The sequence below is a fragment of the Chinchilla lanigera genome, unplaced genomic scaffold (genome assembly GCF_000276665.1).
Source record: "Chinchilla lanigera isolate Chin_1 unplaced genomic scaffold, ChiLan1.0 scaffold00041, whole genome shotgun sequence".
NCBI classification, from domain to species: Eukaryota; Metazoa; Chordata; class Mammalia; order Rodentia; family Chinchillidae; genus Chinchilla; species Chinchilla lanigera.
The window spans coordinates 13,060,854-13,080,321 of NW_004955442.1; the positions used below are offsets into that span (position 1 = coordinate 13,060,854).

Genomic DNA, 19,468 nt, shown 5'->3' on the forward strand with positions numbered 1-19,468 from the left:
GCCCACAGAGAGGGCGGGCCCTCTACATCCTCCTGCACCCATTGCATTACCCTAGGCCAACCCCAAGAAACACTCATGTCTTTTATCTTTTATTTTCTTACAAAAAGCCTTCATATCATCATTTGTCTTAAAAAACCAAAGTCCTTGTCGCTGAGTTTGAAAAACATTTTCCCAGCATAAATGGGAAAGGATCTCTTATAAATATACTTTAAAAAACTAAAACAACAGAAGCAAATCCACATGTTCCCATGGCACCTTCCTTTCCAGTTTCCTGTGTTCCTGTGCTTCTGGGGCAAGGCTGGAGCTACAGGGCTGTCCCTGCCTGCTCCCTCTGGGGGCTTCCTTCACTGGCCCCCAGGTCTTTGGGCTGGAGCCCTGGCCTGTGTTACCAGCACACGGCAGGGCCACCACACTCCAGATTGCACACCGCAGAACGGGCAGACACTGATCTCCCAGTGTCTCAGTCCCTCAGGCTCATGGCTATTAGAGCTTGTCACCTAGGTTGCAGTAGCTCACAGATGAGACCAAGGCCCAGAGAGGGATAGGTTCGGGCTGTAGTCACAGAGGCCCACCCTGCATATGTCCCTGTGGTATGTACTGAGAACTTATGTGGCAGCAGGAGGGTGGTGGCTGAGTGCCTGGCCCTCTAGCTACCCCATCACTCCCAGGCTTAGATATAGGGCTTAGCAGGGAGAGCCCCCTGGAGGCTGGGCCCTTGGTAGCCCATGAGTGGCACCTCATACTCAGGCCCATCTGGCTGGGCTTCTCTACTCCCCTCAGTTGTCTTGGGGCCTGGCTCCAAGGGGGTCTTCACCCCCTCTAGCTCCAGAGGCCCAGACCCTGGTCCTACCTGCCCTTTGCCCTGAGCCACAGCTGCTGCCCGTCCGCGCCGCACACAGTAGGCTGCCCCCATGGCGGCCAGGGCAGCCAGGAGCACAGCAGCCAGGGCAGGTGCAATGAGGAGTGGCAGATTGCCTTCTTGGGCCTGGGTGACTGGGGCATGGTTAGAGAGGACAGCCGGGGGTGTTTGGGCCTCCCCACAGGCCTCCTTGCCCTCAGGCACCCGCCCAATGCCCAAGGGCGTAACGCAGATGGAATAGGTAGAGTTGGGCTTCAGTTGGGTAACTGTGTACTCTGCAAGCGAGGCGGGCAGCCGCAGGGTCACTAGCCGCTTGTCAGGGCCTGACAGGTTGCGGTAGGTGAGGCGGAGACTCCTGAGCTGCATGGCATTGCCCTGCAGGTAGCGCTGCAGCCCCACGTGCAGGGAAGTGGGACTCACTGGCTCAATGCCGAGGGGCAGAGGCTGGGGGGGACCTGGCGTATCTGGTGTGGGGCTGGGCCGTGTTCCCTGCCCCATGTGGCTCTCACAGTAGAGGCCTGTGAAGCCCTCAGGGCAAAGGCACTCCAGGTGGTGCCTTGCCCCCAGGTGACAAGTGCCCCCATTGAGGCAGGTGGAAACCGGGCAGTCCTGGGGCCAGGGAGCAGGCCCCATGGTTGGTGGGGCAGTGGGTGGTGGACTGGGGGCCTCAGTGGCTGGTTCTGTGGGACTAAGCCAGGTGGGAACTAAGCTGGAAGGCAAGAGTGTGGGCTCCTCCACCTTGGGCCTTGTGGTAGGCACTGTGGGAGTGGTAGTGGTGGCTGGGCAGCCAAAGTCAGCATAGTCAAGCTCCAGCAGCAGTTGGCCAGCATTCTTTGGTGGGAAGTGGCAGCGTGTCTCTTCAGGGCTGGCTAGTGTGATGTGGCTCTCACGCACCCAGGGGCCAAACCAGCTCAAAGGGCACACACAATTGAAGGGGTTGCGGGCAGCGGTCAGGAGCCGCAGGCGGGGAAAGAGGCCCGAGAAGTCACTGGGAAGGGCCTGCAGGCTCAGGTTGCTAAGGTCCAGCTCCTGCAGAGCGGCTAAGCCGGCCAGGTCCTCAGGCCGCAGCTGGGCGATGCGGGTGTTGCCAGCCAGCCTCAGACGCGTCAGGCTCCGCAAGCTTCGAATCACAGGGGGCACGTGCTCCAGCTGGTTGTCAGATACATCCAGATCATGGAGGTTTCGCAGCCGGGCAAAGAGCCCCTCGTCCAACTGCCGCAGCCCCAGACCAGCCAGCCGCAGGGCCTCCATATTGGTGGTGTCCAGGATGCCGGGGTCCAGGACTGGCAGGCTGTTGTGGCTGAGGTCAAGCAGCAGCAGGCGGGGCAGGCGCAGTGGGGGCAGCACCCGCAGCTCATTGTCCTGCAGCTTGAGTTCCAGGAGACGGTCGAGGGCATCAAAGGCCCCTGGCTGGATGTGGTGGATGCGGTTCTTTCCCAAGTAGAGGCGCTCGAGGCGCTGCAGGCCCCGGAAGGTCTCATTGGTGATCTCACGAAGCTTGTTGGCAGTCAGGTCCAGGTTGCTGAGATTGGCGAGTGGCTGGAAGATGCCACTGGGGAGGCTAGTGATCTGGTTCTGTGACAGATCCAGGAGCTGCAGTCCTGGCAGGCTAGCCAGACTGCCCACATCCAGTGTGGTGATGCCATTCTCAAAGACATACAGGCCTGTGGTGTCAGGTGGCACATCTCGGGGTAGTGTGGTCCCCTGGCGGGAAGTGCAGAAGACCGTCTGTGGCTGGTTGCACTGGCAGCCAGATGGGCAGCCCTGTACACTGGACCGCAGGACCAGCAGCAGGAGTGGCAGAAGTGGCAGCAGGGGACTCCTGGAGCACATCTTCCGTCCCTGGAAGCAGAGAAACCTGAGTCAGAGTTCAGAGGGTGGCTATGGCCAGGAAAGGCCAGAAGGGAATTCTTTGAGTCTCTGCCCCCAGATGCAGAGCCCAGCAGTTGTGAGTCAGGTCCCCAGTGCCCCCAGCCCAGTTCCTAGCTTCGCCCTGTCACGCCCTCACCACATGACATTGGCTGTCACAAGTGCCCAGTGGGCTGATGCACAGAGGCCAGCACAAGAACTGACAACCACTGAGCACTCAGTGACCATGACAGCTTCTTCCTCCTGAACCTCGGGGCCTCCTGCCTCCGCCTAGCCAAGTCCTCTGGCTGCCTGTGGTGGACAGGGAAGAGGGAAGAATTGTGGGTCCTGAAGCAGCAGCCCCTCCCTGTAGTGTCTGGGAGAGATGGATGGGCAAGAGGCCCAGCGCGTAAGCAGAGAAGCTGGCTGCCCCTGGCCCTGGCCCCTGCACCACACTCTGCATCCCTCCCTCCTTACACTGAGGAGAGACCGCAGTGGGAAGACTTCACATGGAAACTATGGGATCGGTGTTTTTCCACTTGTGCAGTCAGACCTGCCCAGGATGGGGGCTGCAGGCCGCCAGGATGTGGCCAGCAGGATGGTTTGTAGAGGAGGGGTGGAGGCCGGCTGCAGCCCTTGGCAGGTGTCCCCTTGTCTTGGGGTGGGGTGGGGCAGTCAGGAGGCTGGAAGCCTGCCTCTTCAGATCCCCTGACCTCTTGAACATGAAGAGCCAGAGATGAGGGGTCCCCAGGGGCTGTGCTAAGCTGGATGGGTGACACAGGCTTACCCTACCCCCACAGTTCTCAGGGTCTGCTCTGGGTTGGGCCCTAAGGGAAGAGCAGCAGCTGTCTCCTACCAGACAGTGGCCAGTGCTTCCCATGTGCCAGGACCCCCTCAGCAGCCACCTCTGTTTCCCAAGTAGTCACTTCAAGGAGAAGCAACTCTTCCTGCTGCTGGGTAATAGGAAAAGGGGCGCTTGGAGATACCAGGAAGTCTGAGCTGTAGCCTGGGGCCTGCCCCAGAGAAGGGGCCACACTCTCTAGATGCAGGTCCCCACATTTCAACCACCTGCCAGGGCTGGGAGCGCTCACTGGGACTGCCCAAGACAACATGGGTTCAGCTTCCTCTACACCCCACTTAGGCTTCTAGGAGAGCTAGGGGCTGTCCAGTTACAACTTTCACCCTGGGTGATCCTAGAGGTCCCTAAGCAGCCTGTGCCCAAGTGGCAGTCCTGCCCAGCGGCCTCTATCCCATCCCCCTCCAGGTGCCTGCTGCTCACACAAGGGCCTTTTGTGCTTAGAGTCTGGCCCTTCCCTCCCCCCATGTGGCCAAGGAAGGTAACCCGACCCCCACCCAGCCTTCTCTGCCCCACCACGCTGGGCTGGAGGGAAGGGGCCTATCCATGGGCTTACCCTTCTGGTGCATGCGGCTGTGGAATTCATTGGCTAGCTCTAGGTGAAGGGACAGGCCTTGTCACTTCTGTAGGCCCTGCCTACCTGCAGTGTCCCTGCCAGGGAAGTCATCCCCCTCCAGGAGTCTCCAACCTAGAACCCACCCCTCACTCATTGACAATGATGAACATCCTTCAGAGGCCCTTTGGGGAAGCCTGCCCGACCCACTGCGTGCCCTCCATAGTGAGCTCTAGGAGCCTGCCCGTGCTGACACCGCCCTGTTTGCCTTTGCTTCATGGTCTCCAGAGCCCTGGTAGTATGTCTGCTGAGTGAACTGCCTGGCAGGACCTCACCCTAAGCCTCAGATGAAGCAGGTACCCAAATGAGGCCTCAGGTATCCACAAGCCTGTTGGCACCTGTACCGTGGGGGGTCTGCACATGATGGCCTAAGGCCAGTGTGTTGTACCCCCAGCTCCCCCCTCACTCCACTAGCTCCTCCTTCACTGACTGAGAAGGTGATAGAGGGCCTGGATCCAGATGTGGGCTTCAGGTGACCCATGCCCACCCCATGTCTACGTGGGGAGCGAGGTCACTCGCCCTCAATCATCCCTTCCAGCAGGGCCAGGCAGAGCTCAGGCAGAAGGGGACCCTCCATGTGGCCAGCCTGGCCGCACTGCTTTCAGCTCCCTGTGGGTCTCATATGAGGTCATGGTTAAGAGTTCTTGCTATGGACAGGCAGCCCTGTGCTCAGAGGTGTACAAGCTGCCACTAGTGGCAGTTCCACAGTCAGCAGTTCAGTTTCACTTTTGTCCTGGTCCGTCTGGGTTGTGCAGGAGGATGCTTGCGGAGTAGGGGCTTGGAGCACATGCTGGGGAAGTACTCCTCATTCTGCTCTGAGGTGGGGGTCCAGCTGTGGGTTCTGGGCTTCCTAATCTGTTGAGCTTTAAATCAACCATCACTAAAGAGACAGGGGGGGAGGGACACTGTGGGTACCTATAGTATGGCCACCTGGTTGGTAAGTAACAAGCTATGGAATGTACATCCGAGTTGCTGGGGAAAGGGGCTGGGTCAGGATAGGAGGGACCAGGTCCTGGGCCAAGGAAACTGGCAGGCAGTAGCTAATTTGCTTCCTATTCCTCAGGATGTGGAAGTGAGCTCCTTCGCCTGAGCTCTGCCTCATCCTGACACACCAAGAAGAGACTGAGGCAGCAGCTGATGCTAGGACTTTGGAAAACTGCTCAGTTTGCAAGCTGCAGTCTGGTGGCCGGGAGCTCCACCAGGGTCTTTCTGGCACCAAGAGCAAATTGAGCAGCCCCAGTAGGGAACCTGAGAGGACAAAGGGTTACCCTGGAAAGGATGCAGTATGATGTAGAGCACTAAGTTCAGGCCCAGGTTCAAGCCTTTGTGGACTAAGCCCTCAGTTACTTACCCAGCTGTCATAGTAGCTCTGCCCCCACCCCATCCTCAAGAGTTGTTTCCTCTTGTTTGTTTTTAAACAGGTAGTTCTTTTAACACATGCTGATGTCTGGGTCTGGGTGCATGGCTGACCTGTGTGCAAGTGGGAGTGTGTGTGTGGGGCGTCCCATGGGGGTGACCACTGTGCTACGCTATCCAGTGAGTAGGGCAGCTCTGAAAGGAGCAGAATCTCTGCTTTGATATCTGATCCACTGAGCCGCAGCAGGGGCACAAGACCTTTTCCTCTGCCAAGGGTATTATTGGGAGGCTCCTGGAGCAGCCCTGGGATTTACGGGGATAGAGGTAGAGAGGGGCAACAGCCAGGTCCAGGGCCCCTTCCTCCCGCTGACACTTCTGCCGTAGTGTGGTAGACAGAAGCTGTATGCAGAGGGCTAGGCTCTGTAGTGTCCAGGAGCCAGGATGAATGTCCAGGTTTCACTCCCAGGGTTCTCAGCTGCTGCAGAACCCCCTGGCACGAACCTACTTCAGCCCCTATTGGTTATAGCACCTGCTGCTCAGGGGATTCAGTATATACTTAGGGTACCTGCCAGGCGGTTGGTAAACATTAGCTACTGAGGGTGTTACCCATAAACCTGGAGCCCTGTCTGCCTCATGGGCTTGGAGGCCACCAAAGAGAGGGACTCTACTCCACCTTCATACCAACAGAGGCTGTGGGTGCAGAGGCAAGGCTGCCCTGCACTCTCAGGCTGGTGGGGAAGCGGGGTGCGGTGTCCTGAGTTCTGGAAAGGGGTGTGGGGGGTGAGCTGTCCTTTGGCCATCTCTCTACAGCATATGACCTCTGGGAGGGGCTCTATGAGTAAGGAAAACTAAGGACATTCGTCATCACAGCTCTCAGGGGACCCAGAGTGCCCCTCCATCCCTGAATGTGCAACACACTTGTGGGCACCCACTTGTGCATCGGGCAGGAACAGGTAAGTAGGTGAGAAAGAACCTAGGTACCTGGGTGACCACATCAGTCCTGGGGCTGGTACCTCTCATGCTCCTGGGGAAAGTCATGAGCCCAGCTGGGTGGAGGATAGCTTGGAAAGACACACAGATGGACAGAACCCACACACCTTTTCCTGTGCCAGGCACTTAGGAGTAGATATGGGGGTGGGTGCTGTGGGTCTAACCCTATGGCTCTGGGCCTCTGGCTCTGGGTGTTGGCCTGCTTGGGCTCTGAACTGCCGGCCAGGCCTGGCAGCAGCCCAGCCCCAGGAGTCTGCCAACCCCCCAGGCAGGCGGGACTGTGCCGGCGGCCAGAATAGCTGGCTCCAGTTTCACTGACGTGTCCAAGGAGGCTCACAGCCTGGGTTGGGTCCGCCCTATCTCCCCTTCCCTGGGACACCGCAGCCCCTTGTTCAGCAGGGCAGAGAGGTCAGGGGGGCCCTTTGTCCTAGGTCCCCACACAAAAGGAAGTGGGGTGAGGACTCAAGTTCCTCAAAGTCTGCTCCTTTTGCCTGATTTGTGACCTCACCTCAGCTTCCATCTCCATCTGTAACCCCAGGGTCTTTTCTACCTAAGTGCAGGTCAGGATCACCTAGGAAGCTTTTAAAAAATCCTGACAACCTGGGCCCAACCCAATAAAAAGACCAATTAAGAACTTGTGGGAGTGAAGTCCAGGCAGAGCTGTATTTTGGAAAAGTTCCCTATGTGAGTTTTCTGCACAGTCAGAAGATAGCAAAGGGGGACAACCAGAACACTCAGCTCATCCACCTATCTAGGAAGGGAGTTCTAGGTCTGAGAGCAGCTTTAGGCCGGCTGGCAACTAGGCACTTCTCCTGTCTTGCACCTAAGGAGGTTGGCGTGGCCCCAGGTGGGTGTCTTTAGTGGCATTGTGGGTGACTTGGCAGCTACCAGACCTGTCAGTCCAGGGTTAAAACTAGTCCCTGGCTCAAGTGAGCCCTCAGGGTGGCAGGACATGCCATCTCAGTCAGGAGAGGTTCCACCTGTTGGGCAAGAACACCTGTGGCCCTAGGAGCTATATGGTGGCTGTCGCCCAACTAGAAATGGGCCAGTCCAAATGCCATTGTCGGCACGTGGCAGGTGTGATATTACTGGGACTGGGCCCAGACACCAGGCCTCTTCCCCGCCTTGTCCCTACCCTGGGTCAAACATCCATAGAGTAAGCCTTTAACCCTGCAATTAACCCTGATCTTGCCAGAACACCTAGTCATCAAGGGAAGCCACCATCCCCAAGTCACCTGACCCCAGGGGTCTGAGAACATAATGGCCCCAGAAGGAGTCTTGCCCTTCTCACTCTCCCACCAAGCACCAGTCCCACTAGTAACCAGGGTTTTGGCCAACCTGTGGCACAAGGGCCCCTTCTTGGGGTCTGTAGTCTAGTTAATGGGAAGGTAGGCCCTGGTCACTGAGCTAACTACTTTCTCTGCTATCACAGCTACCAAGTGGCTTGGGGCTCAGGGCCAGGAAGGGCCCCTGCCCACGAGGCCCCTTCTCAATACAGGCTAAAGCTCCCTCCTCTCTCCTTAATGAAATCTCTCAGGCAGCCTCCAGGAATGTCAGAGGCTTGTTGCATTCCCCAAGAGAAGCCTGGTGCGGGGCCATCTCCAACCCTGACAAGAACTGGCCCTTTGCCTGCCCCCACCCCCCAAACCAAGGTGGCCAGGGAGCCTCCTCCGGCCTCCTCACACCCTGGGAGGCTGGAATGAGGAAAAGCGGGGGAGGCCTATGGCCTGCCTGCCTGCCTGAGGGGTTGGGGAAGGCAACCCGGCTGACTCTGGAATGTACAAGCTGATAAAAGGAAGGAGGCTGAGCCTATGGCCCTCCGGAGTGCACAGATTTTCCTGAAGCACCCCTGCAGGAGTGAAACACAGCCTCCTGCAGTCACGCGCGGAGACACACGCCCACGACAGACGCACACCGAGCTGCACACCCACGCATGCACCCTCCCCCTTCCCGGTCTCCAAGAACTCATGCAAATTCCATAGCAGTGAGGGGAGCTGGTTTTCTTGGCAACAGTGAGCCTTGGGCTCCCCAGCCCAGGGAGGGGTTCTGAGAAGGACCAATGGCCAGGGATGCCTCTGTGGGCAGCTTTCTCTGCTCACTGAGGAGGACTGGCTGGCTGGGCTACTGAGGTGGAAGCCCCCTCCTGGGCCCAGCTGGGATCCCACTTTCCTGTTCCTAGGGCTGTGTAGCCCAAGGGTAGGGACCACCTACCACATCCCCAACTAAGGATTAAATATCCTTACCTGCATCCTGTCCCAACTCCACCAGGTGGGTGTGTGCGTGGGGGGCGGTCAGTAATGGAAGCTACAACTGTGGGCCGTGTTCTGCCCTGTCTGCCACAGACAGTCTGGGCAGTGTCTAAGGGGCTCCTTGTGCTGAATTCCTTTCACCCACTTCCAGAGTCTGGGGAGAATAGTGTCATCTGGACACAAGTCCCTCACCCCACCCCGCCCCCACCTGAACCTCCAGACCCACAGGTCTCACTCAGGTAGGTGTTCCAGTATGCCAGCCATTCTGCCTCACTCCAGCAGGCTAGGGGAGGTGGGACAGCCAGTGCCCAGGGCCCCAGGCTGGCACAGATGCTCCTGGGTCCTTCCTCGCTCCCTGGACTAGGAGAGGCTAGATAATGGTCTGGAGGGAATCCAGCTGGGCTGCTCATTACCAGAGCCCTCTTCCTGCCTCTGACACTCTGTTTACAGAAGCTCTGGGGGCTGATTCCCTTGGGAGAAGTCAGTAAACTCAGGGGACTGCTCTCCCATCCCCCCAGCCGTCTGCCCCTGCTCTGCTGGGCTGTGCCAACAGCTGGGCCCATGCTAGACTTTACTGTCCACTGAGCCGACTCTAATGGAGTTCGCTTGGAGGCCACCAGTTCAGCCTCCCCTCTATGTCTGCAACACCCAGAGCCCAGGCTAGCAGAAAGGGACCTTTGGGATTTGGTCCAGTCCCTAGAGCTGGAGGCACTTGGCCTGAGCAGAGAGTTCTGTCTTGGCGCTTCTCTGAACCCTCACTTGGTGCATAAGGCAGACGGGACACCTAGCCTCTTGGGGCCTCTTCTGCCCTGCAGACTCCACCTCTGGGCCCCCGCAGGAGAGGGGGTCAAGAAGCCTGGTGTGGTAATTGTTAAAACAGGAGTGAGGCAGAATGGTTGGCACCAATCAGCTGGCTTGCCAGTGACCACAGAGGACCTGAGCAGGCCCCAGTGCTGCCAGCCCAGGGACACAAAGCACTAGGCTGGCTCCAGGCCATTGGGTTTGAAGCCCAAGCAAAGCCCCTTTCCTGGCAGAAGCAGAGATACACCTGGAACACTAATGGGCCTAGCAGGCCAAGGTCCTTCCCCCCCATCACCCCAAATTCTTTCCCCGGGCTGCATGTCTGTAGCCCCCAGCAGTGCCATGAGTGACAAGGCCCAAAAAACCCTAAGCAGCTGGTCTGCACAGGGGGACTGGACTGTCTGACCCTCGGAGGGAAAAGTAACCAAAGACTACAGCTGGGCCAGTCCCTGAAAGGGGTTTGATTCATAAAACTGGTCATGCCGGAGGGCCCAGCCGTGGGAGGAGGAAGCAAGGGAGGGGGTGTTTATTTTGTCTGCTTGCAACCTCGTCGGCCAGTGAGCCGTGTACACACACGAACGCTGGCCAGCCGTGGAGCTGGAGGCGCCCCAGGACGCTGAGAAGGGGTATAGAGGGGCCGTCTGCCTGGCTGGGCCCAGGTGACCACGCAAGGGTGCGTGTGTGCGACGAGTATACGCAGCCTCCCTGATGCCCCCACCGACAGACATTCCCCTTCCTCAGATACTCACCGGGAGGCTGTGGCGATGACTGAGGGGGCCGGGCCGGGCAGGCCCCCGCTTCAGTCCTTCGCGTCTGGGCCAGAAGGCGTCTTAGTCTCCCGCCTCGGGCTTGGGCTCTGGAGTCGGCTAGGGGTGGGCGGGTCGCGCCTTAAGAGTGTAGGGGCGGGGTTGCTGCCCATTGGCTGGGGCGGGGCCGTCGGAGACCCGCCCCCTCTGCTGCCGGGGGTCATTGGACTGCGCTGCCCTAGTCCTCACCCCGCCACCGCCCGACCTGGGCAGGAGTCAAACCCTGCCTGCCCCTAGTTTGCTCTGTGACACTGCGCAGGTTCCTGCTGTTCGCCTAAAAAGCAAGCGAACGTTGAGTGATACCAAGAGTAACAGCCCCGTTTCTGTGAGACACTAGCCAGGTGACAGAAACGCAAGAAGATGCCCCCAGGATCAGTTGAGACCTGGAGAGCTGGGGCTGGAGCAGTGGGGGTCGGCGGGGGGCCCAATCCTCATGACCTGATCAGCACGCCAGAGGAAAGGATTTTTCAAGACTCTCCAGATTTTTGGGTGAAATTTCTCAATGTGTTATTGTTGGTAGCTAATCCCGATTTCAGAAACTCTTGAGCAGGCCACACAAAGCCCTCAAAAGAGCCTCCTAAGCCCAGCACTGGGAGGTTGAAGCAGGAGGAGCACATCGAGTTCAAGGCCAGCTTGGGCTATAAAGCAAGACCCTGTCTCAAAAAAAAACCAAAAAAAAAGCCTCCTAAATACAACAGATAACACTGAGTTTGAGGTGCTGGTGGCCACGGCAGCCTTAGGACCCCCTACATGTTAGGAAGGCCTGAGACACAGGAAGGAAAGGCCCCCTACTTATTTGACAGCTTCAGGTCCTGAACCTTACAACAGTGGTTGGAGCCTGGGCTTCGGTTGACAGTGGTCCTTGATTGGGCAGGAAGGGCCCAGAGACTGGTCCAGAAAATTCCCCAGACTCGGAGAATTCCAGGAAAGTACTCTGCCCTCCTCCCCCTCTGTATTTGTGGTCAGAGTCATGCCTAACTTCCGGAGAACCCTGGACACCAGTATCTCCTTCTGCCCAGCCTCCAGCCAAAGCCTCTTTGGCTGGGCCAGTTTGAGTCTTTGGGGGTCTGAAGGCTCTTCCCAAAAGCAGGGCCACACCAGCTGGGGACTTTGTAGTCTCTAGAGGACTCTTCCTCCAGAGACAAGATGACTTCTATGTCCAGTTGTCAGGGTCCAAGCAGGATCTGGCTGAGACAGTCACCTTGACTTCTGCAGGGTCCATTCCCCAGGACAGGCAGGACTCTGTGCCCCACACTTTCTTGGGTCATGCATGTAGGGCACGGCTATAAACCTCTTCTGTTCCTGGATAGAGCTGGCCTGGCTATGTTTTGTTTGGCCAGCATGGCAGTTTAAAAACTTTGAAGCCATGGCCAGTACTGAAAAATCAGGTGGTTGCACATTAAAATGGGGCTTCCCAGTGAGCTTTGAACAGGAAGTCTCAGCTGATGCTGAATGGCAGCTGCCCACTCTGGCCAAGGCTTGGTCTCATGGGTCACCCTTTCCCTTACACCTCCCTGTTTTTTCATGCCTAGCTCTTCACTCACTCGAGTTTCCTGACTGGCTCAGGAGGCCTTGGGTTTTCGGTCCATGCTGTGTGGCCTCTGGCCAGACTGTTTCTATGCCTCTTCCCTTGATTTGTGTGTCCTCTTGAGGCTCTTGGGAATATCCCCAGATGCCTGAGGGAGAAGGTTGTGCAAGAGACTCTAGTCTAATTTTCCCCAAGAAACAGGACTTCCTGATAGCCTTGAAGCCCTTTGCTTCTGTGGCCAGCTCTCAGTGGTGGAGAAGGACCCCTTGCCCTGCCTAATCTCATGCCCTGGTCCCCATCAACCCAGAGGAAGCTTCCAGGAGACCTCCGCAGTTTGCCCAACCTTTCTTTGCTGCTCTCAAGGTGCCACCCCACTCAGACCCTCTGAGGAGGGGTAACCAGCGTGTACGGGCAGGCTTGGCCCCAGGGTCTGGTTTGGACCGAGGCAATGTCAAGCTATCTGACAGTGGAAAGGGGCCTGAAGCAGGAAAGAGAAGTGGAGGGGGGAACTGGAGGAGGAGGCTCAGAGCTTTGCACTCCAGTCCTTCCACCTGTACTCTCATGGAGCATTAGAGAGCTGGTAGCATTATCAGAGACCCAAGACCCCCTCTCAACCCGGTTGGTGCCATCATTCGGGGACCTAGGCTGGAGAATAAGACAGATCTGGGCTCTTGACCTTCTATGATAGGGTCAGAGTCCTTCAGGGTAACACCCAGGGGCTGTGAAGTAGGAGAGGCACTGGTGGCACCACCTCTGGCCTTCTGACAAGTTGGGGCTCACCTACATTCTAAATCCAGACCCAGGTCAGTCTCTTTATGAGGCCTAAGGTCAGCACTGGCTAACTCTTGGTGTTGGGTGCTATGGCCCCATTTCCCAGCCAGTGCTGTACCGCAGACAGCAAGATGCTCCTGCCTCGCAGAGCTGCCCAGGTGGCTCTGCCTGAGGCGAAGAGGACTGGCCTGGCCTGTTGGAGGAGCCAGCCCTGCCTACTATGACTTCCTGCCCCAATGTCCTGAGTCAGTGGGCAGGAGCCAGCAGGGCGAGGATGAGGGAAGCCAGCCCAGGGCTTTTCAGGAGATTGGTTTAGAGCATAGCTGAGCCATCACTGCCCCAGTGGAGCCCCAGGCCTCTTCCTCTATCTTGCTTAGGCAGCAGGGGTAACATAGGGGCACCTCCGGAGCCCGTTTGTTCTCAGCCTCTGTCTGGGAGTCGCTTGTCACCTTTTATTCCCACTCCTCCTTATTCCCACTCCTGTTCCTATAACCAGCTTCAGTTAAAACATGCTACCAGCTTTTTGATGCGTATAACTCATTAGCGACAGAACTCCCCTCCTGCCACTAGGCCTGTGCCACCTGGCTTTGCCTACCCTAGCCTGAGCCATAACTCCTTACCCTCAATCAGGCCCCAAGGTTTCCATCCCTCAAAAGGCCTTGTACCCACCTGCCTCAGGACCTTTCACACCCTGCTGTTGCTGCCTGGAATTCCTGCTCTGTGATGTGTTTGGTTTTTGCCTAACACTGGAATCAGAGAAAATACCCGATTTTTGCCTAACATTGGAATCAGAGAAAATACCCTCTCCAGGCACTCCGCCAAGGCCAAATTACCCTGCTACATGCTAGTGCTACAGGTCTTCGGAGGGCCTTTCCTTCATGTTTTGGACTGTGGGGTTGTCTCTGTCTGCCTCTTGCCCCAGGCTGTGAGCCCCTTGAGGACAGGGATGGGGTCTCTTGTACTCATCTCTGGTCACCCCTATAGGCAGTGCTGAGGGCTGGGGACAGATTAGGTCATCCAAGGAATAATTGATCATGAACTAGTGGGAGCTACTGAAGGGGACCTGATGCTGACCCTGCTGGTACCAGCCCCAGCACGGGCATGCCCAGGTCACCCGCCTCTGCTCCCACTCACCGCCTCCACCACAGCTGGAAGCGGTCAGACCAGGTTGAAAAGGGCAACACTGAGCCCTGCTCACCTTGTCAGCCAAACATAATTAGGGGCCTGTGTACAAGTGACCAGCTCTGGGGAGTCCAGGAAATTGCGGAGGCACCCGGGGCCCCGCCCAGCTTCCTGGCCCACTCTGTAGCTCCTGGCAGGGTGGGAGAAGTGGGTAAGGCAACTGGTGTTCAGGAGATGAGGAGGCTGGGCCTTCTGTTGCCTGGGTGACGAATAGAGGCAGCTGCCACAGCTGAGTGACCTGTGACCATTGGGACCACGCAGGGATGGGGAACTGTTTGAAGGTGTCAGGCTGGAGGTCCAAGCCTAAGGGTCCCTGATAACAAGAAACCAAGACCAGAAACAGAAGGCACCCTTCCAAATTCTCCGGGACACCCCTCTCAAATGCCTTGGGGCTGGAAGGCAGAATTCACAGGCCTGGGGAGCTGTAAAGGGGCTCCTGCAGGGAAGGAGGTGGTAGTGGCAGACAGCTGACTGAGGCGGAGCCTGCCACAGAGTGACAAGGGCTCTAAGGGCTTCTAGCCTACTCTCTGCAGTCCCAGCCCCCATGTCCTCCTGATGTGACCTCCACCTCAGGAGCAGAGGGGGCAGGAACATCCTGCCTGCACAGCCTGGACTGCAGACCTGAAGACAGCAGGAAAGCCCAGAAGCTGTGGGAGCCGTTCTGCCCATGCTCCCGTCTCACACTCGGGTGTGAGAACTTTGAGTTGGCACAGAGAGGGATCTTAGTCTCTAAGATATCTTGGAACTGCAAAGCATTAGGGGAGATAGGCCAGGTGACACCATACTTTAGTACCAAGCTAGAGCACCAGGGGTGCACCCCACAGACTCCGGGCAGCATGGGTGGGAATGGGCTAGCATTGCCCCCTACTTTGTGCCAGTGCTGGCCTGATGTCTAGGCTGGCTGAGGGAGGAGCAGAATATATGTGGGGGTCTTCAGAAGAGCCTTTACTGAAGTTGGGCCTGAGGTCCTCAGTGAACAGGCCCAGCACAAGTCCTACAGGTAAGCAAGTGGATGGCTGGGGCACTTGGGGCAAGATAGCTGGATGTGGGGTTGTGTGTGGCATATGGACAGCACAGGGAAAAGAGGTGGAGGGTCCTAGGGCTCAGGCTAACACAGCTAGAGTGACTGAGTGGCTCCTGGTCGCTATGGCTCCTTCTAAGTCCCAATTTAGACACAAATTGCTCCTGTGCCCCTTACTCCTCATCCTACCTACGCACTGGCCCTCTCTCCCCAGGTCTCTGATGCCTCTGCTGGACCCAGACTCTGGGCTCCTGGTCCTGGCAGGAAAGGTGAGCAAGAAGCTGGGCTTCAACTTGTGTCCACCACCCGAAGTTGGGTCCCTGCACCAGTGTCCTTCTTGCTGTTCCCCAAAAGAGGAAGAACTAAAATAGTACACCCCGCTGCCAGGGATATCTTCCCCTGGGGCGAAGGGGGGGGTAAGATGAGGTAACCCCCTACAAAGTTGCCCTCAGGAGGACAAGACCAAGGACAGAGCAGTGCTGAGATGTGCTCAGCATACCATAAATGCTGATACACACCCCTGGTGTGCACCACGCGAGATGATGGGCAACTGAGGCAGGGACTGCCAAGGGCTCAGCTCGGCACCTGGCATGAGGTGGTGCTCCTGGACAGCACCGTGGTTCTGTGGCTCTGGTGCCTGGGGAAGAGCAGGTGGCAGAGAGGAAGTTGGCACTAGGCCTCAGCCATCAGGATGTGGTCAGTGAGTGACGCTCAGGCTGGGCTTTTTTTCAGGGTGAGAGTCAGCTATACTGTTACGAGGTGGCCCCACAGCAGCCAGCACTAAGTCCAGGTGAGCCCTGTTCCCTTCAGTTCTCCCTCTGCGTTGAGCCTCTCTTTTCTTGACTGTCCTGCCGTATTGCCCTTGACAGTGACCCAGTGCATCCTGGAGAACGTGCTGCGAGGGGCAGCCCTTGTGCCCCGGCGAGCGCTAACAGTTATGGGCTGTGAGGTGCTCCGTGTCCTGCAGCTGAGCGACGCAGCCATTGTACCCATCAGCTACCATGTGCCCCGGAAGGTGAGGGGGCTCTGGATGAGGGCTGGGGGCCTGGGGAACTCAAGCCTCACTGACTTGCCTCTCTGCCCCCAGACTGTGGAATTCCACGAGGACCTGTTCCCAGACGCAGTTGGCTGCGTACCTGCCTCCAGCGCTTCCGCCTGGTGGGCCGGGAGCAACCAGCAGGTAGGGCTGAGTGCTCCCACCTGGCGCCATCTGTTCCTGGAAACCCCCAGTGCAGCTTTTTGTGGGCTCTTCCACTGACCCCTGAGCCTTAATCCTATGGAGCCCACCCCTATGGAGGTCCCTTCCCACCTAGCAGACTGTGCCCTCTACTGGCATCCCTACACCCTCACCGCCTCAGCTGCCAGCCTCCCCACAGGTGCAGAAGATCAGCCTCAACCCTGCATGCCGGCCCCACCCCAGTTTCACTTCCTGTCTGGTGCCCCCCACGGAGCCTCCCCCTGACATAACGCAGCCTGCAGAGACACCAGAAGCCAACACTGATCCAAGTGTAAGTACCAGCTGCCCTCACCCATGACTGATGCGACACTACAGTAGGTACCTAGGTGAATGCATGTATGGCCACCTGCCAGTTGCTCTTTATGGTCTTTTCTATCATCAAGCATAACAATAGCTGGGGATATAGCTCAGTGATAGAGTGTTTGCCTAGCATGCACAAGGCCCTGGGTTCAATTCCCAGTACCACCGGGAAAAAAAAAAAAAGCCAAGTGTGGTGCTGCGTGCCTATAATCCCAGCACTTGGGAGGCGGAGGCAGGAGGAGGATTGCCATGAGTTCAAGGCCAGCCTGGGCTGCATAGTGAGTCTAGGTCAGCCTGAACTACATAATGAGACCGTGTCTCAAAAGAAAAAAGAAAAAAAAAAAAAAGGCCATGCGTATAGCTCAGCAGCACAAGTGCCTGCCTGGTAAGCACAAGGTCCTGAGTTCAATTCCCGGTACCCAAAAACAAACAAAACAGAGACAAGAATGCTCACAGCATAGAGTTGAACAGACACCAGGGAAGTGAGACTTTGCCCATAAAGAGAAGTTTTCTGGCTTTTCTTGAAATATCAGCATCTCTCACTTGTCACAGACCTCTACAAAGCCAGGATCCAGGACCACAGGAGCTGCTATCTACTGCCTGTGGCCAATAGCCCAGCCCACCTTCTTGCCTGTTATTCAGCCCTGTTCTCCCCGACCACTGTCCATACCCACAGTGGGGCTCATACTCAGCCCATGGTCCCACAGCCTAGAGAGGCCCAGAGTGATAGCCCTGGAGTTGGCCAGGTGTATCCTCTCTCTCTCTCTGGCCAGCGTGCCCAAGGGCCTGCTGAATGACCCAGGCCCTTCTCCCCAGGAGGGCTTCTCTTCTCCTCCAAGCCTGCTGACGTCACCCTCCACACCCTCCAGCTCGGGGGCCTCGCTCTCCAGCACCAGTGGCATTGGCACCAGCCCCAGTCAGAAGTCACTGCAGAGTCTTCTAGGTAAGGCAGTCAGGGCAAGGACCCTGTCCATCCCACCCCTGGCCGGTCATCTCTGTCTCCTAGTCTTGAGGGGAGACTTCATGAGAGCCACCCGCACTTGCCCAGACTTGCAGCTCTGGGCAGAGTCATGTGTTCATTCAGCCCATAGGCTAGAGCGAGGCTACTGAGTGTCATCTGTAAAATCAGAGGGCAGCCTGGACCTCTGATTCCCAAGCAGTGTTCCCTGGAACCATGGGGTTCCACTGAGATCCCTCAGGGTGCAAGCAAGGGTGAGCGTCCCATGTGAGTTGTGTGCACTGCCTCTGCAGAGGCCTGGCCTGGACACATTCCAGGCACCTTCCCATGTCGGGGGAAGCAGGCAGCCAGGATCCAGGGTGCAGGGCGGAGAGGTACAGCATCTCACTCAAGGCTTCGTATTCCTACCACCCACCAGGCCCTAGTTCCAAGTTCCGCCACGCTCAGGGCACTGTCCTGCATCGAGACAGTCACATCACCAACCTCAAGGGGCTTAACCTCACCACGCCTGGTGAGAGTGACGGCTTCTGTGCCAACAAGCTGCGTGTGGCTGTGCCTCTGCTGAGCAGTGGTGGGCAGGTGGCTGTGCTTGAGGTAAGTGATCCTGCTCAACCAGGGCTGTCCCTCAGGTCCCTGGGAGTGGCAAGGACATTACGAGCCTTAGCTACTCACAGGACCTCATGAGCACAGACTGTATATCAAACACCTGCCAGCAAACGCAGTAGTCCTCCCAGCTGTCCCGTGCAGCAGGTGCCTTCTTATCCCCATTTTACAGATGAGGGTGAAGAGGCACAGAAAGGTTTAGTGACCTGTCCAGGTCACACAGCTGCGTAAGTGGAGCTGGGTTCAAACCCAGACCACCTGAGCCTAGAGCCTGAGCTCTTTCCATCACTCTACGCTGCCACCACCTCACTTTCTTGGGCTTCCCACTTGGCACCAGGCTGGGGGGCTCAAACCGGAGCTGGCTAAGGTAGAAAGGTTGGGCCACTCAGTAGTGGGGATGTCTGCTACAGTGGGTGGGGGCCCAGTCACGCTGTCACCCTGCAACTGCTGGGACCAGCTTCCTGCATGGGTCTCATGGCCATGGTTGGGGGCACCTCCTACAGTTGAAGAAGCCTGGCCGCCTGCCTGACACCGCACTGCCCACACTGCAGAACAGGGCAGCCGTGACTGATCTGGCTTGGGACCCCTTTGACCCCCACCGCCTCGCTGTGGGTAAGGAGACTGGGTGCCTGGCTTAAGGCAGAGTCCCCGGTCCTGAGTGGGGCAGGGGAACTGAGAGTGGGGTCTGGGAGAAGCTGTTGGTCTCTTTCTACAGCTGGAGAGGATGCCCGGATCCGACTGTGGCGGGTGCCCCCAGGGGGGCTGAAGGAGGTGCTTACCACACCAGAGGCTGTGCTCACAGGTCAGAAGGGCCTGGGATGGGACTGGGTGGGATGGTGACTTCAAGGGGCTTAGTGTCACCTCACAGCCCTCCCCCAGGCCACACAGAGAAGATCTACTCTCTGCGCTTCCACCCACTGGCGGCCGATGTGCTGGCCTCCTCTTCCTATGACCTCACCATCCGGATCTGGGACCTTAAGGCTGGGACTGAGCAGCTGAGGCTGCAGGGCCACCAAGACCAGGTAGGACAGTGGCAGATGCAGGGACTCAGCCATGGGGTAAGAAGATATCTCTCACGTCCCCACCTGTTGTTCCCAGATCTTTGGCCTAGCCTGGAGTCCCGATGGGCAGCAGCTGGCTACTGTCTGCAAGGACGGATACGTGAGGGTCTATGAGCCCAGGAGAGGCCCTGAACCGCTGCAGGTGAGCAACTATGGGCTGGAGGTGGCTCCCAGACCCAGTTTGGGGGACCTCAGCTAGGATTCATGTGCTGTATCTCAACAGGAAGGTCCAGGACCTGAGGGGGGCCGTGGAGCCCGCATCGTCTGGGTGTGTGATGGGTGCTGTCTGTTGGTGTCTGGCTTTGACAGGTGAGGACTCAGGGACAACCAGCCCCAGACTTCAGGAGCTACCTGAGTCCCCTTTCCTAAAGTCACAGACACCCGTCAGGCCTGCAAAACCCATTCTCACCCCTTACTTACTGGATGGTG

General features: G+C 57.6%; 2 protein-coding genes and 1 non-coding gene across 5 annotated transcripts in view; 2 read left to right on the forward strand and 1 right to left on the reverse strand.

Annotated features, from left to right (window-relative positions):
* Coro7 (coronin 7) overlaps positions 1 to 19,468 on the forward strand; it is a 74,866-nt gene that overhangs the window by 50,822 nt on the left and 4,576 nt on the right. For all 3 annotated transcript variants that reach the window (XM_005391296.2, XM_005391297.2, XM_005391298.2), the window contains 12 exons: positions 15,095 to 15,149; positions 15,613 to 15,670; positions 15,750 to 15,895; positions 15,968 to 16,060; positions 16,257 to 16,388; positions 17,234 to 17,360; positions 17,794 to 17,969; positions 18,482 to 18,590; positions 18,694 to 18,780; positions 18,858 to 19,000; positions 19,077 to 19,181; positions 19,263 to 19,348. In XM_005391296.2, the coding sequence (XP_005391353.1) occupies positions 15,095 to 15,149; positions 15,613 to 15,670; positions 15,750 to 15,895; positions 15,968 to 16,060; positions 16,257 to 16,388; positions 17,234 to 17,360; positions 17,794 to 17,969; positions 18,482 to 18,590; positions 18,694 to 18,780; positions 18,858 to 19,000; positions 19,077 to 19,181; positions 19,263 to 19,348 (1,317 nt within the window). The remainder of the gene's footprint in view (positions 1 to 15,094; positions 15,150 to 15,612; positions 15,671 to 15,749; positions 15,896 to 15,967; positions 16,061 to 16,256; positions 16,389 to 17,233; positions 17,361 to 17,793; positions 17,970 to 18,481; positions 18,591 to 18,693; positions 18,781 to 18,857; positions 19,001 to 19,076; positions 19,182 to 19,262; positions 19,349 to 19,468) is intronic.
* Positions 70 to 10,450, reverse strand: Vasn (vasorin). The gene is made up of 2 exons (XM_005391295.2): positions 10,322 to 10,450; positions 70 to 2,701 (listed from the first exon to the last, which is right to left on the reverse strand). The coding sequence occupies exon 2, from the start codon at positions 2,690 to 2,692 to the stop codon at positions 671 to 673; it is 2,022 nt and encodes a 673-aa protein (XP_005391352.1). The 5' UTR covers positions 2,693 to 2,701; positions 10,322 to 10,450; the 3' UTR covers positions 70 to 670.
* On the forward strand, positions 16,514 to 16,585 carry Trnaa-agc. The gene has a single exon. It is a non-coding gene; the product is annotated as a tRNA-Ala (tRNA).

What these genes read in the sequence shown, in the direction of transcription:
- Vasn (XM_005391295.2), bottom strand. Translation starts at nt 2,692, where the DNA reads ATGTGCTCCAGGAGTCCCCTGCTGCCACTTCTGCCACTCCTGCTGCTG.